Source organism: Nicotiana attenuata, unplaced genomic scaffold (genome assembly GCF_001879085.1).
Source record: "Nicotiana attenuata strain UT unplaced genomic scaffold, NIATTr2, whole genome shotgun sequence".
Taxonomy (NCBI): domain Eukaryota; kingdom Viridiplantae; phylum Streptophyta; class Magnoliopsida; order Solanales; family Solanaceae; genus Nicotiana; species Nicotiana attenuata.
In genome coordinates, this window is record NW_017670856.1 from 217,773 (window position 1) to 235,801 (window position 18,029).

Sequence of the window (18,029 nt, forward strand, 5' to 3'; positions counted from 1 at the left end):
TCGTATATTTTATTCTTATTTGTTTTATTTTCTTCATTTAGCGTAACTGCGTTATTCTTTTTATTTTTAAAACTACACCTCCTAATATTGTGAGTCATTAACAAATTTGACATATAATGGGTGATGTCATTAAAGTAGAAAATTATTGTTGAATGAGATTATAAACTTATTATGTTTCCTAATCTTAAGTTATATTGGAATTTATTTTTATTATGTTGGGAATTTGACGTATGGTTAAGTTTTTTTTTTTTTTTTTGGATTTTGAAATTGTGTTATATTTATGGTTCCAATTTACGTTTCAGTAGTATTAGCTTGTTAATTCACATTGCATATGGTTCATTTTATTGTTAGAACTGATATAATAGTTTTGCCAAATATTTGCATAATGTTATGACATTATACTTATTAATATTAATTTATTTTATCAAACATACATTCCATGATATTCTTACAAAACGTATGGTTTTAGTTTTTATAATTAATTAAATTAAATATTATTATTAATTTTATATATATATATATATATATATATATATATATATATATATATATATGCATCTTAAATACCAAATCTAATATCNAATTATGTTTTAATATAAATTCTCTTTCAAATAGAAAGAATATTAAATAAAAGGAGTATTTTAAAAAAAATATCAAATTATAATATCGCTTTCAAGATCCATTACTCCTTAATTAAGAGATACATATAAAATTTAGCATCGAATACATTACTTTTGATGTTTGAGTTGTAACGACATTGCAGCTAATTTGCATAATGATATATGTCATACTTTACGTATTATTCATAGTTGAATTATAATTTATAAATATTATAAATAGATTATTTGTTATATTTTTGCGATTTTAATATAATTTTTATAATTATTTTTATTTTATACTATCTTAAAATTCTTGAAATTATTAAAATTTGAAGATTCGTGGGACTTACGCCCCATGTCTCAGGGCTTACACCTCGCCTCGTCAGAGGTAAAACGCCTCGCCTAACGCCCTGCCCTTTAAAACATTGATTATAATAATAAGATTTCACATCTTATATTTTTTAATTGTAATATTAGTTTACCATGATTAAGTTATAAGTTAAGCTGAGAATATATATTAATTAATTAATATAATTTGGCGATAAAAACGTATGTAAAGATATTAATTATACATTAATTTATTGATATAAATATCGGTTGAGAGTAATGCTTTGCCTACTTTGGAATGCCAAAGGACGGAGAAATTGAAAAATCTGACAATAATGTATTGTTTTACATAGGGATCATTACATGAATTCACCATTTACCTTTTTTAACCGAAATATATAAATTATATACTGATTAAATACGATTATATATATATATATATATATATATATATATATATATATATATGCATCTTAAATACCAAATCTAATATCATTTATACTTATAAAAAATTATTTATAGGCATATATATATTTATTATTTTTAACTTTTAAGTTTTGATAATTCATTTAAAATTTAATCTAACAGTATAATTACACTTGTGCAACCAAACTGTACGCTTGTAATTACACTGTAATTACATTGTGACAAATAAACAGGTCATCGTAATTATTAGACTGCGTAATTATTACCCTAATAATTACACCAATTTCAATTACTAGATGGCTTTCCAAACATACCCTTAATGTTTCACAGCTTTCTAACTCCAACCTCCATATCTTCAAAAACGTCAATTCAGTCCACCTACCACACAACTGCTCTACTACTAGTAGTTAAAGCACCTAAGCTCTCAACCAAAAGACATCAAACATATTGACATTCTCGTGATCACAATGGGCAGCTAAAACAAATTCACAGGATCGTCCTGCCTACTCGTCATCGCCACGGTCATCCCCTCATTTCTTTAACAAGAGAAACTGAAAACACAACATAAAAGACCCGTGATACTAACGGAAGAAAGGAACATCGAATGGAATTGGGGGTTGGGCGGGGGGGGGGGGGGGGGGGGGGTCTTACACCCCAGGAAGAATTCTACTGTCAACCCCAAACAAACAAGTTAAAAGCTTAAAAGAGAACGCGGCCACAGACATTTTGGTTACTTGAGCTTCTCTCCATTGGCTTTCCAGGGCTGTTAAGGAACCTGACGTGCATTTTATACTTGGGACCTGTTGGCTAAGCACCATGTTCCTCTGCCAGAACATAACTCGCAAGTGTAATTTTGTTTTCCTTATTTGGGGAAAAGGGAGACGAGAAAGAGAGAGCGCTAAGCAAGGTCCAATCTTATTATACATTCATAACATACAAAAACAAGAAACTATCCAGAATCACAAAGACTCGATGTCGGAATGTAGGGAAGTCTACAACCGAATTGATGACAAACCATATCCAAGAGTGCACATATCCCTAAATCACATCCAAGAGCCGCTCACTTGCAGTCCGAGTGAGTACTTTATTCTAAACTGCTTTATCTAGTAAAACGAAACAGACTCCTCACCAGCAGCACCACTACACTTGGCCACCAATGAGTAAACTGCCACTTTTACTGAACTGATGCCATGTGCTTAATCAAGTCCACCACTCGTGTGCTGCAATTCCATCAAGGATTACTATTAGCAGGGAGCTACAGATCACAAAACTCTTAACACAATGCAGTCACCCAGAGGATTACACTTAATTGGAGTGATGATGAATAAATATACACAAAAACTCTGATGTTTTTACCTGTAACCCCATTCGTTGTCATACCACGAAACGAGCTTGACAAAGTTCTTGCTCAAAGCAATTCCAGCCTTGGCATCAAATATGCTTGATCTGCATATTATTTCCATTCAAAAGAACAGATCAGTCTGATTAGAAGAGCAAGATCAATGTGGATCGGCACAGACAAGGTTCGTGCAAGAACTCTTGTGGAGCTCATGGAACATGAAATGGAGAAAAATTAATTCATAGAACACTTCAAAATCCCAAACTCACCTATTGTCTCCAACGAAGTCTGTGGATACCACATCATCTTCAGTGTAACCTAGAATTCCCTTCAATTTTCCTTCAGACTCCTCCCTTTAGAAGATATATACCAATGCCATAGTTAGCAACTCAATACAATCTAGCAGCTCCAAAAGAATAATTCTGGACTAACAGAGATGTCATTACAAACTAATATTGATGCGGTTACCGAATCCTTTAGGGGAAGGGGAAAATGACTTGCACATACTAGTGCCCTTGTGAAAACTATGTATAGACAACAAGCTTACTTAATGGCAGCCTTGATTTCGTCATAGGTAGCTTCTTTCTCCAGCCTCACTGTGAGGTCAACCACGGACACATCAACAGTTGGGACTCGGAAAGCCATTCCGGTTAACTTCCCATTCAGTGCTGGTAGAACTTTCCCGACAGCCTTGGCAGCTCCAGTACTGCTGGGAATAATATTGAATGATGCAGCTCTTCCACCCCTCCAGTCCTTGGCTGATGGCCCATCAACAGTTTTCTGGGTGGCTGAAATATTATATATTAGGTTGCAAAATTGAGTGAGCAAGCTACAAATGAAAAGTATATAAAAGTAAAAGCAAGAGTGACCCTTACCTGTGATTGAGTGCACTGTGGTCATGAGACCCTCAACAATTCCAAATCTGTCATTTATGACCTGCAGAGTGACGTGAGAAATTGTGATACGTTGTTTCATTCGCGCATCGATGTTATGCAATGACACAAAAAGCTAATTTGAAGAACTGGGTGGGTAGAACCTTTGCCAAGGGAGCAAGGCAATTTGTGGTACAGCTAGCATTTGAAACAATGTTGAGCTCAGGCTTGTATTCCTTCTCATTGACACCGACAACAAACATAGGAGCATCCTTGCTAGGGGCAGAAATGATGACTTTCTTGGCACCACCCTGATGATTCACAAAAGTAGAGCAGATATTAACTCCCTTGAATCACTGATAATCACTCAAACTAAGGTCTAAAGGAAAACTAATTAATTCATCCAACTAGCATACAGAAACCGAGGTGGGTAATAACCACTATACCAGGTAGATTCAGAGTCTAAATTTAAATTCTTTTGGTTGCACAAACAACAACAAAAAACCCAGTTTGATCCCATAAATTTCTTTAGTAGCACCAAGTCTTGCGATTAAAATGTTCTAGAAAAATTACTGTTCTTGCCAAGAGAATACTTAGAATATCATTTAAATATAGGTACTAGTGTGCTCACCCAAAATCAGGTATAGATCCTCCGATCATCAATAAAAGATACACACCAAGCATCAATTAACATCACTACTACCAATTTTGCAATGCTTTTTGAGTATTCACATAAAAGATGTACTCATCAAGCATCAATTAACATCACTAATACCAATTTCGTAATGCTTTTTCAGTATATCATTACATAAAAGACGTAAACACCAAGCATCAATTAACATCACTAAGACCATTTTTTCGCTATATCATCACAATAAAAGTAGTACTCATCAAGCATCAATTAACATCAGTAATACAGAGTGACTATGTTTAACTTGACAATCATACACACGCAATGCACATAATTGTGGAACTTTTTTCCTTATAATTTAAAACAAGGACGATTAGTTAGAACTTAGAACAGAGACCAATTTTTTTATGATCCCAAACCTTCAAGTGAGCAGCAGCCTTGTCCTTGTCAGTGAAGACACCAGTCGACTCCACTATGTAATCTGCTCCAGTCTCGCCCCATGGAATCTCCTCTGGGTTCCTTTACATATTCCAAGAAAGTTCAATCACGAAATATGCTCGACCCAAGAAAGTTTTAAAGCAATTTCTATGGTAAACAGACAAATATTAGTACCTAAAGCCAAAAACAGTAACAGCCTTCTCACCAAAGAGAAGGGTCTTGTCATCCTTAACCTTGAGCTCGTGGTGCTTCCACTGGCCGTGTACACTATCATACTTGAACATATATGTCTACAACACCAACATACATAACCCATCAACTAATTAAACTTTCACATGACTATTGATCAACTCATCGAAAATTGAAAATTGAAATTTTCGTTTCTGGTTTTTGGGGCAAGTACCATGTATTCAACTGAGATGAAGGGGTCGTTAACTGCGACAAGCTCAACATCATCTCTTTGGAGAGCAACCCGGGCCACCAATCGGCCAATTCTTCCAAATCCTAATTCATGCAAAACAATATCTCAAAACCGAAAAAAAAAAAAAAACATGGAAATTACCTAACAAAGCTAGGTTATAATTTTATTTAGATAAAATTCACTTGACGAGCACAAACTCTTACCGTTAATTCCAATCTTAACCTTGGCTGTGAGAGAAGAAACAAAGAAGAAAAGCAAACGGATTAATTAATCAGAGTCCAAAAATAGGAAAACAAAAAGGAAAAGCGAATCGAATTACCCATGATTTTTGAGGAATGAGAGGAGGAGCAAAGTCCGATCTGACTGAGTGATTGAAGGTTTTGTCGAACAGTGTAGTGGGGTGGAAGGGTTTAATATAACGGGGGAGAAGATTTATGAGAACATTCTAGTGGTATTGCATGTTATGTACTTATGGGTTTATGTCATTTAATTCATAAATAAATTTCCTGTAAGCAACTGGGTAATCGTTTAAGATAAAACTATATGAAGTTAAATTCTAAATAAATACTAGTAATAAATATTTAGAGAAAACGTGGTTTAGTACATATTCTATCTGAAACAGTGTAATTCAAATATTGTCTTAATTAATACTTTATATTTTATATTAAAGCTAATTATTATTTTACATAACAAATTAGACATTCTAATAATAATGTTTGTACGTATTATTTTAGAAATAAAGTACCCAAAATTAACAAAATTATAACAATTCTAATGAAATTCGAGATGATTGAAATAATTTCGAAAAGTTTAATTATGATTATATTTAATAGAGTTATCTAAAAATCAGTATGGTATAAAAGGGAAAGGTTGATTTGGAAGAGATTAAAGAACATGAGGCTGGATTACAAATATTTAAGCGTTGAGATTAAACATAACTATTAACTACTACATCCTACAAATTTGAAATTCACTTTCCATTCTTTAGGTGGCCACTCAACCAGTCAACCACTTTGAGTTGAAAGTTGAAACGGACGCTCTACCTCTTGATTTGCGTGACAAACCGACAACGGATTACTTGGCAAAACCGGAGCTCACAATCTTACGCTTGTCAGCTTTTTAAACACCTCTCTTTGTGACAATCGAGGTAGTGTTCCCCTTTCTAAACTTGTATATATAGTGTTGCTACCTTTTTTTTTCTAATTTTTTGTCGCGTCTTTCTTTTACACGTTTATTAATAAAATATTAAATAAGAAATTTTTTTAATTATTTTATCCTTATTTATATCTTAAGGTATACTTCCGTCTCATATTATTAGTTGTGGTATTAAAAATAGTTATCTCAAATTATTTGTCATTTTAAAAGTTCAAGACAAAATTAATTAATTTTTTTCTTTTTTACCCTTAGTAATAATTATCCTTGAAAACTACAAACACCTCATTATGGATAACTTTGTTGAAATACCAATGAAGAAAGATTAAATATTAAGATATGAATAATGGTGAAGTAGTCAAAATTTCATCCTAATTAATTTTTCTTAAATGGCGTGTACAAGAGAATCATGGCAGATAATTTGGGACGGAGGGAGTAATATCTTTTTATTTAATACTTACTCATAATTAAGGTATTTGTAGTCTTCGAGGACAGTTAATATTAAGAGTAGAATAGGAAAAAATAATTACTTTAGTTTTAAACTTCTAAAATCAAAAATAATTTGAGATAATTATTTTTAGGAATCACGACAGATAATTTGAGATAGAGGGAATAGTATAATGTATGTCCCATATTTTCTATTTTAGGAATAGGAATTAGGAATCATATATAAAAAAGAAGCAAGAAGCTTTTAGGTTGGATGCTCTTTTGTTATTAGGAGTATTGTTTTTCTTTTAGGTTGTTAAATGACTAATTCTTTTTGTCCAAATTCCAAATCATGAATTTGTGCTCGACCCAAACTATTCCTATGGTCCGAACTAGGATGTATGTTATCTCCAACTTCAATTTTAGCATTTAAATTATAACTTTATTTATTCATGTTATAAACAAATAGAAGAAAACAACCTAAAGTTATTTATAGCCTGTTTGGCCAAGCTTTTTTTTGGCCAAAAGTATATTTTTTTTTGTTGCCAAAAGCACTTTTGGCCAAAAATTGAGGTGTTTGGCCAAGCTTTTGGAAGGAAAAAGTGCTTTTGAGAAGAAGCAGAAGCAGTTTTGGAGAAGCAGAAAAAAGTAGCTTCTCTCCAAAAGTACTTTTTTGAGAAGCACTTTTGAGAAAAATACAGTTTTTTAAAGCTTGGCCAAACACTAATTGCTGCTCAGAAGTGCTTTTCAAACTAATTAGGCCAAACACAAACTGCTTCTCACCAAAAGTACTTTTGAGAAAATCACTTTTGAAAAAAAGCACTTCTCAAAATAAGCTGATTTTTGCAGCTTGGCCAAACGGGCTATAAGGCGGTGCTCCTAAAATCAACCGGCTTATCTGCATTTGCTAGCAGTCCAGTTTTTGAAGTAACAAAGATACCCGTAGAAATGACACCAGGTAACTACTCTAAACGGTTATTATTTAAAAATTAGCCAGTGTTCTGAATTTCAATTTTGGAATTATTCTAAATCTAAGATTTTTAATTCAAATTTCATGATAAAATAAATACTGAGTAATCTCTAAATAACATCCTAAGAATGACGGTTTGTGCACCTAACCCAAGATACTGTGTGAAAAAAGTGGAGATTGTAGTTTGAAAATGGGCTAGGATGTAAGAAAAATACTGGGTTCGTGTCAGATAGGTTACAAACTACTGGGCTTAAAGACTCATAATTTCGGTTGAATTCCGTCTAACAGGTCCAGATTCTCTCTGTACGGGGCCGAACGAGAATTTGCACAGACAACCTATTTGCGCAGCATCATTTGAGGCGCAGCCACCTTTTAAATTTTTTTGCATCTGTAGCCAGTTAATTGTCAGAATTAATATTATCAATGTTACAAGCTTGAAGAAGTGAGTCTTGAAATTCAAATATGAATAGTAAGTATAAATAGGTGTTGTCGAAAACGCTTATTTTCTAGTTTAAATCAAGTAGGTATTGTCGAAAATGCTTATTTTCTTCTTCCAACATCTCTTATATACAAGATTTCATGAAGTAAATTATAACGTCATCTAAAAATCATCCTTGATGCAAACTTAAAGAAGTTGGTCTTAGATTCCAAACTATGAAAAGTGAGTTCGTTGACAAATTAAGCTTGAAAATGTTGGAAGAGACGAAGAATTGCTATATAAACTACTCTTAATTTGATATATTATCAAATGTCTTTGATATTTCGTACTAGAGAAAGAAGGAAATCCGAGAGATATGAAATGTGTGAACTTCATATCAAAATGCATGAACTTTAGTTATCTATGCTTGAACTTTAGGCAAAAAATTTCGAAGTTTACTTGCTATTATCTGAAGTTAGGCTTTGGCAAGCCAAATTTCAGATACGTATGCCTGGATTTCAGATTAGCGCACCAAAAGTTAATTTAAACTTGTAAAAGTTAGAAACTTCGACTATGGCTTAAATGAGAGTCTTGAAATGGGCTATATGTGCACTTCGCCCTGGCCAAACTCAAGAAGCAACATTAGGACGTTTTTCTGCCAACGTTTTCAGCACTGAACAAAATAAGAATGTGCCTAAACATAAAAATCTTAATAATTTAAGTAGGACCTTTTCAAAAAAAAAAAAAAAATCTATGCAACTATTACTAGTTCAATTTTAGGAATACATTCAAAGCATGATAAAAATCGATAGCAGAAGTCGCATCAGAGTTGTAAGGGTGCAGAGACCAAAAAGAATAGTTGCTGTGAAAATAGGCAACAACCCATTTTCTTGAGCCATGGCCCCTTTATGTTAAGAATAATGGGCTCATGCAATTAAACCCCATTCCTTGTCCGTTTCATTGGCAACAAACATATGTTCTATCAATTTTGGTCCATTCATATGTTTCATGCATTGAATTAACGCCCGCCTAGCACCCAACTGCTTAAATTTAAAAGTCTGTAGATGTCTAATATATGTATATTCATATATAATTTATGTGTACCGGCTAGAAAAAGTAAATAGACAATTGCCGGCTATTTATGTAAAGATCCCTTTGTCTTTCCACTACTTATGAACCTAGTTTGTGTATGCCTATCTCTTCTCTATATTCCTTTTACTATAGTAAGTGTTTCAAATTTCTTGTGAGATCTAAGCTTAATGCTAGTTGATGTTTGAACCTATGACCTTAGAGTAAAATCAGACACATAACCAACGCGCCAAGAGATAATTTATGTCAAGTGGTGTTATTTTCCCCCCTAAATATCCGTTTCCTCACAGTATTAATACATATATTTAGTAATATTTTTCGACAAAGTGGTGCCGTGTGACACCGCTTCTTTAGACGTGCATCGCCCCTGCTCAGTGTACTTAAACATGTTGTAATAGTAACATAACTATTATAGGTTGGTAGTCTCATGTGTTATGGACAATTAGCCGCATGTATTAGAAGCGACCTGAGAGAACTCGCCACTAAAGTTTACGTTCTGTAGTGACAATTAGAGTCGCCACAAAAAGTCTAGATTTTGTTGCAATAAATGAGTCGCCACAAATTTGCCACAAGAAGTCTGATTTCTCCTCTAATTAGAGTATTTTTTTTTACATAACATGTGTATAGAAGTTTCTGTGTCATATGTAACTTCACTTAGTTATGTTCTATGCTAGTATCTTCTTGATCCGCAGCAGCATGAATTGAGAAACACGTTAATTGAAGTTCGTCCTCCGTACAACCTCTGATAATTTCTTATAATTAATTCTGCTATGGGAGATAAATATTTATCAAAAGATAGTACTGTACTTCGAATTGAGACATGATTTAGACAACGGCTATACTGTTATAAACAATGATGCTTCATAATATGGATGTTGAAATATGAGAGTGACAAAAAAGGGCAGTCCGATGCACTAAGCTCTCGCTATGCGCAGGGTCGGGGAAGGGCCAGACCACAAGGGTCTATTGTACGCCGCTACCTTGCATTTCTGCAAGAGGCTGTTTTCCCACTTGAACCCGTGACCTTCTGTTCATATAATAATTTTACCAATTACGCGAAGGCTCCCTTTACGAGGGTGACAATGCAAAAAAAAAAAAAGAAGCTAATTAAGCTAAGGAGAAGAGGAATTAATATATATTGGGACAAGGAAGATGGGTCAGTGGAACATGCTCACATGGCTTTGCACATGGGATTTCATGTCTTCAAACTTCAAGTACTTGTTGACCAAATATACAAATCCAGAAAAAATAACAAGTTATTTTCTTCAATTACTAGAGTTCAGTTAGAGTCCAAAAATAATGTACATTATTCACAGCTATTTGGGAATATGATGGTATAATAATGGCAGATCTAGCTGTGGTTTACTCATCTTTTGTTTTTCTGTATATGTTTTTCCATAATTACCCAATCATTCAACGATTAAGAATCTACAAATTTGATTGTAATTTTGCTAATATATAAGTTAAGATTAATTATTATCAAGTAAATCCATTATTATTAGTTGATTCTACCTGTACTATATAGTATGATTGGATAGTCAAGGAGAATCCAATGCTAAATATGACCAAAATATTCCAGCTGAGTTTATTCTAACAACTTGAACAAGTATTGTTTTTTGTAATTTCTCAGGGAGATTATTGCTATACCATAAACAACACGATCACCATCATATATAATGTAATATTCGGCAATTGCTCAAAAGGAAAAAATTAGGAAAAATTACGCGATACAACAAACATTATACTGTATTTACCATTCATAGCTATACTTTCAAAAAATTACTATCCATAGCAATATTTGAATTTTATAGCAAATCCACATGTAGTACCGAAACAAGAGATCAATTATTTTGAACTGAAATAAAAGAGCAAAAAGCTCTTGTAGCTAAATTGATTAGAGCACTTGCTTAGTAAGTAGAGGTCTTGTGTTTGACTCTTAACGAGGCCAATCTATTTTTTCGTATTTCTGTATTTCGCATTTTGTGCCAACGAATACAGTCGATACAGGTTGTACCCTTTGTATACACCTCTCTATTTTGCCTTTGTTGTATTCAGTACACAAGGAATACAGTTGACACAGATTGGTAACAATTGAACTGTATGTACGAATGTTAATAAGGCAACTTATAGTTACGTATGGTAACTAGGCTCTAAACGGTAGCGCTTTATGAAAATTTTTCTTTAAAATTATACTTGCCAAGTCCTGAATTAGTAACTGCTTTCAATTTTTTTTTAAATCCCAATTATGTGGAACTTATAGCACCTAATAACTTAATATACAAATTCAGTGGCAGGACTTTTGCTAAGGGGGTTCAAAAAAGGAATAAGTTAAAACAATTAATGAGATTGTAGCTAGTGGGAATTGAACCAATGACCTCATAATGATTTTGAACACCCTTGACCACTAAACCATGCTTTTGCGTGAAAGGGATTCAAAACATAATATATAAAGATAAAATGCAGATTTTGCCTTATATACCGACGAAGGGGGTTCGGGCGAACACCCTTGCGTCCCCTAAATCGGCCCCTACACAATTCAAAGACTAAAGAAGTAAACTAAAGGAGAAGGAAGAGTAAAGAAATGGTAGTTGGGCGTTGGTGATTCCTCCCTCCTAGCTTCGTTTGAATGGAATTATAACAAGCAATATATCTCTCAACCATCTTTAACCTTTTCACAGACTTTAACCTTTTCTCAACCATCTTTTTCTACTTTTGCAAGGCTGGCTTTGGCCTTTGGTGGTAGAAGGTTTCAAATTTAATTGTGGCTCTGAAATAAAGTTTCTAATATTATGCTTTTACCTGTGAAAGATATGAAGTTGGATATAACTAGCTGGTAAAACTTTTCCTCTCATCCAGGGGAAAAAGGTATATCTAGTTTAATTTAATGGAGTAGAACGTATGCTATTTGAACTTTGAAATTGGCAAGTTTTATTCCAACGGAAGAAATCCCGTTTAAATTTGAAATTATCGGGACCACTAGTAAAATTCACATGCGGTAAATGGTTAAAGGAAGGGCCAAAAAACTGAGTACTATTATATTGTTCACGTAGATTTTATAGCAAGCGAGGCTTGCATATTGGAAAATCAGCCATTGATGTTTGCATCTGGTAGACTGCTAAAATCACACCTATTGGGGTTCGGCTCTTCCCCAATCTTATATGAACGTGGGACACTTCTTGCACCAGACTGTTTTTTTTTTTTTTTTTTTTTGTTATGTCATTTTGCAAAAAGAAATCATATATCTTTAATTACACTATTCTATCCACCTCTAAGAAGAGGTAGAGGGCGGCCTAAGAAGTATTGGGAAGAAGTGATCAGGCAGGATATGGCGAGGCTTCAGATTTTCGAGGACATGACACTTGATAGGAAGTTGTGGAGGTCGAGTATTACGGTTGTAGGCTAGGAGGTAGTTGAGTCTTGCGTTACCTTGTACTGTTGTGAGCCTAGTCTGGTAGGATTTTTGTCTGAAATAGCTAGGGGCATTGTCTTGTCTTACTATTTTCTCTTTTCGGTGCAGGACCTATTTACTAGCCATCATTTTTGTTTTGCATTTTTCCTTCTGCATTTTATGTTCCTATTTTTCCTATGATCTCTGTGGTGAAACTAATATTCTCTCCTTTTTTGTTTTTCTTATTATCTTGAGCCGAGGGTCTTCCGGAAACAGCATCTCTACTCCTTCGGGGTAGGGGTAAGGTCTGCGGACATACTACCCTCCCCAGACCCCACTTGTGGGATTTTACTGGATTGTTGTTGTTGTTGTTGTTGTATCCGCCTCTATATATGTTACCTGTGTAATTAATTAATTCAGCTGAGAGTCATGTGTTGGAGGCTATATATATAGAGTGCATCAACGTTTATTGTCATGCACATTTTAGACATAATTCTTACAATACCTACTCCACTTATCTTCTTCCACACCACCCTCAATCTCCTCTCTTCACAAAAGAAGCAAAAGAAATGGTATCAAGAGTGGAAGAAGCAATGAAGATAAGGCAACAACAGAAGAAACAAGAGGTGAAATATCAAGTGCAGAAACAGATGATAATGCAATGCAACAAAGGGAAAACAAACAAGTTCAAGAGGAGCAGCTCCAATGTTGAAGAAGATGGTGTTTCTGCTGCTATTCTCTTGCTCGCTTGTATTGCCTGCACTACTACCTCTTCCCACCTATAGAAATCATATTAATTGACCAATTTATCATTGTGTTTGCCCTTCCATTATATTTCCAACTACTATATATACAGATAGTATAATAGTATTTCTCAAGAGTTTTACATATTTAGATTAAGTAATTAGTAAGGGGTCGTTTGGTATGAGGTATAAGAAGGTATAAGGGTAGTATAAAAATTTAATACCACTTTAATACTCTGTTTGGTTAACAAAACAGGTATAAGTTATTCCGGTGTTAATTTTAACACTGGGATAACTTATACTTTATAGAAGGTGGGGTAATTAGCACCGGTATTACTTATACCTTCTTCTTAGAAATTATGCAATTGTCATTCTTAATACAACATACCAAATAATAAATAAACAACAATCCCAGCATAACTAATCCCAGCATAACTTATCCCAATATAACTTATACCGGCATAACTTATACCGGTATAAATCGTATTCCAACCAAATGACCCCTTCTGAATAATTCTTGCCAGCGATCTTAAGTTGAGTTAAAATTATGATCTCCTGTGTCGTCCTATATTAACCACATCAATTAATTGTTTCTCGAAATACATATCTACTAATTGTCGCAGACTCGCAGTTACAATTATTTCTCCACCTTAAATTTTTTATGTTAAAATTTCTTTATTCTTAATTAAGGTCTCAGTTCGAGCCTTGAGAATGGTGAAACTCATGATAGAAAGCGTTTCCTCCTTTAATGAGTCCTATATGGTGTGAATTTGAATTAATTAAATTAGTGAGTTTCAAATATTATATGTATAAAGAAAAAAAGAAAAAAAAGAAGAAGACATATTCGTATTATTTTCCTTTTTAACAAGTTAAATAGGCGTTTCAAAAGTTGGTTACTGAATTAACCAGAATTGATTGCATTAGGATTCATTACTAGATTCCCTTGCAGTAGGAATGGTACTGTTTATGCTATGGCAGATGGGCAGACCTACATATGGAGGGTTATGTATTTTATCTAACTCCAATAGTTAGATGCATGCACCTAAGTAAAAATATTACGGGCTAGCCAGTTTTTGGACTGGTCATTCAAAAATAGCCAACGTTTGTAAAGTCATCGAAAAATAGCCATTATTTTGCTGCAACACGGAAAGTTCCAGTATAATATACTGGAGATCGGTGCACCTGTGTATGAACTTCTAGCATATTATGCTGGAACTCAAACACTCAGAAAGTTCCAGGTTAATATACTGGAGATTGGAGCACCGGTGTTCCAATCTCCAGTATAATATACTGGAGTTCCGGCATAAGTATAATGGAATTTCAGTATATTATACTGGAGTATTTTTTTCGCATTTTGAACTGTGCTTTCGTTCGGATTTATCTTTACATGAAAAGTGGCTAAATTTCAATTACTTTTGAAACTGTGACTATTTTTGAATGACCACTTATAAATCTAACTATTTTTGAATTTCTGGCTGCACTTAAAGTATTCCCAATTTTGAAACCTGTTAGTGAGTAGATTGCTATTTCAGTCCTCGAACTACCATTTTAATTGTAACTAATAGAAAAATTTACCCGCACTCAACATTTACAATTACAACCAACTGAAATTTTAAATTTGTTGTGTCAAGAAGAATTTCAACAAATTTAGGGTGTGTTTGGTATTTGGAAAATATTTTCCAAGAAAATATTTTCTTGAAAAACAAGTAGTAATCTTATTCATTTTTCGGTGTTTGGTACGTAAATTAAGGAAAATGACTTCTCAAGAGTACTCATAAATAATTTAGATATAATAAACATGAAGCCATAAACTTTCAAACCAACAACCTTCTGAACCCACATTTTTCATAAACTTTCGAACCGCTCGAAACAGCGAAATTTCTAACCCGTAAACTTCTAAACACATAAACCTCTGAACTCATAACTTTGGAACTTGTAAAATTTTGAACCTTTAAACAGATAAAATAAAAAAACTAAAACTGAAAAATATATTAAAAAATATTTTTTTGGAGAAAGGTAGTGGGGGGGGGGGGGGTAAAAAACGAGGGTAGGGAGAAAAAGTGAAAAAAACAGAATTAGAAATTATAAAATTTAGAATTTTTTTTGAAGGGGGGGGGGGGGGGGTGGTGCAGAAAAACGAAAAACTAGAAATTTTGAAATTCAATTAAAAAATATATTTTTTTGCGGGAGGGGGCTTGGAGGTGGGATGGTGGGTGGGTGGAGGTAGTAGGTCGGTGGTAAAGGAAAAACTGAAAATTGAGAAAGAAAAAAAAACCTTTTTTGGAGAGAGGGGTTGGGTGGGTTGGTGAGGGTAGGGAAGGTTGAGAAGGAGTTTTGGAAAATGTTTCCCTTCTCTTGATAATGAAAACATTTTCCTCCAATTGGAGGAAATGAGTTCATAAGGAAAATGTTCTTCTCCAAACATTTAAGCAACCAAACATGGGAAAATAGGAAAATATTTTCCGCGAAAATATTTTCCGAAAATATTTCTTCGTACCAACACACCCTTAAGCACACAAAAGCACACAAAGGTTCAAATGCCCCTAAACTATTAGAAAAGTTAAAAATACCCTTCATCCACCTATTGGACTAAAATACCCCTCACCATCACTTTTTTGTTTACTTATGCCCTCTTAGACCGTTAGGTCAATGTTAAATAAAAATATTATTATTCTTTTTGTAAAACTTAGAAAAATATTTTGCACATTTTTTCGTTTTTTTAAATCGATGCACCAATAGTCCACTAATTTAGTAAAGTCCTTTTTTTATTCAGTTTTTACAAAAAACGATTCATTTTACAATATAAAATTTTTTTTCAGTTAAATTTTTTTTGTATTGGAAAAAATTGTAAAAATTTTTTATAAGTTTTTCGTTTTTTAAAAAATAAAAAAAAATATTTTCTTTTTTCCATTTTTTTCAGTTTTTCTAAAAGCATTTCGTTTTCAGTTTGATTTTGAAAAGAAAAAATATTTTCGCTTTTTTAAAAAAAAAAACTGAAAAACGGAAAATATTTTGTTGCAAAATATGCTTTTCTTTCAATTTTAAAAATTGAAATATTTAAAAAACTTTTTTTCTTAGTTTTTAACCTAAAAAAAAATACTAAGTTTTTAACAAAAAAAAAGACTTTAAAAAAACTAGAAAAAACAAATATTTTTTGTAAAAACTGAATTGTTTTTGTAAAAACTGGTAGAAAAAGAAGAAGAAGAAAACTTTACTAAATTATTGGACTACTGTTGCATTAGTTTAAAAAAACGAAAATATTTTGTAAAATATTTTTTTTTAAGTTTTACAAAAAGAATAATAATTATTTTTAATTTAGTATTGACCTAACGGTCAAAGGGTATAAGTGAACCAAAAAGGTGGATGGATGGGTATTTTTTCCCCAATAGATGGATGAAGAGTATTTTTAAACCTTTTCCAATAGTTTAGAGGCATTTTGAACCCTTTTTCCTTTACTTATTTATGGCCGGCTTAGGGGTTAGACCAATATTAAAGGAGTTAAATCTTAAAATGCCATATATCTAATACTTCAAAGCGTCTCAAAAAATCAAATAACGCATCCAAGCAACAATACACTCAAAACAACATCAAATTAAACCAATTACCCCGAAAAGTACACCTTGATCGGATTAAGCCTTTTTTTAATGAGATTTTTACTTATTTATACTACTTTTGATACTTATTTACCCTCAATATTGAAGTTTTAACTTAGTGGACGTTTGGACACAAGAATTGTAAAATTCCAAAATAGGGGAAAAAAAATTTTCAAGTGAAAATGGTATTTGAAATTTAGAGTTGTGTTTGGATATGAATATAACTTTGGGTTATTTTTGAAGTTTTATGGGTGATTTGAGTGAAAATTTTGAAAACAACTTTTTGGAGTTTTCAAATTTTCGAAAATTTTCAAAATGCATCTTCAAGTGAAAATTGAAATTTTATGAACAAACACTGATTTCGAAAAAAGTGAATTCTTTTTGGAAGAAAGGAAAAAAATTCTTATGTCCAAACAAGCTCTTTACTTATAAGTTGATATACAATTTACTATTTATATACAAAGTAATGTATTAGACCTCAATATTCCCATTTTATTATTGCCATTGCTATTTTTTCTCAAACTTCTATTGCTCCTTCACTTTGATGCCGCTTGCAAGCTGAAACCTATCCAAAATAATAGATTGGAAAATTCAGAATAGTTATAAAATATGTTAACACACTAATATGGAATTAACAATGTTAGCTATTTCAACAATTCAATGTTCATTGAATTTTTATTTTTTCATAAGAAAATATGAAATAGAACTTCAAATCTTCTCCAATATTTACTAATTTGGATGCCAGTTTAGTTTAAGGGCCACAAAACCTGAAGACATGAGACTAAACTCCGTTGATAGTCATTCAAAGCTTCGAACTTTTGAATTTGAAAATCGAATTTTGTGAAATTGTTATTTGTCTGAATTAGATGTTATTGCAAATGATTGAAGATATTCTTTGGATTTTATATTTCAATTTTGCGAGAATTTAGTGAATATTCAACGTGATTTTGGTTAGAATTTCAGATTGAAACTCGAAGAAGAAGACATAAATAAATTGTATATATTTTGTATGTCAGGTGTAGAAAAAAAAAGTGTAGTTTCTAAACCGCATTTTGTATAAAAAAAAGTGTATCTAAATTGTAGATAAATTATAAATTTTGACCGAAGTTGTATAAATTTTGCTTACAAACTTCAATTATTTTCTGTAAATAGGAAAGCTTAGATAAATCGGGATAAATAAGTTTAAAACTGGGTGTA

General features: G+C 32.7%; 1 protein-coding gene across 1 annotated transcript; it reads right to left on the minus strand.

The window, feature by feature from the left end:
• Positions 1-2,245: 2,245 nt before the first annotated feature.
• LOC109243940 (glyceraldehyde-3-phosphate dehydrogenase, cytosolic-like) lies at positions 2,246-5,510 on the minus strand. Its single transcript, XM_019410958.1, has 11 exons — positions 5,373-5,510; positions 5,257-5,280; positions 5,036-5,136; positions 4,807-4,922; positions 4,614-4,713; positions 3,728-3,874; positions 3,567-3,627; positions 3,239-3,479; positions 2,961-3,044; positions 2,709-2,798; positions 2,246-2,572 (listed from the first exon to the last, which is right to left on the minus strand). Exons 1-11 carry the CDS (start codon positions 5,374-5,376, stop codon positions 2,527-2,529), a joined length of 1,014 nt encoding a protein of 337 aa, XP_019266503.1. The 5' UTR covers positions 5,377-5,510; the 3' UTR covers positions 2,246-2,526.
• Between the last annotated feature and the right edge of the window lie 12,519 nt (positions 5,511-18,029).

Coding starts and splice junctions, on each gene's coding strand:
- LOC109243940 (XM_019410958.1), bottom strand. Junction 3,875..4,613: donor AGGCTGCTGCTCACTTGAAG/GTTTGGGATCAT, acceptor GTGAATCATCAG/GGTGGTGCCAAGAAAGTCAT. Junction 3,628..3,727: donor GCCTTGCTCCCTTGGCAAAG/GTTCTACCCACC, acceptor GTCACTCTGCAG/GTCATAAATGACAGATTTGG.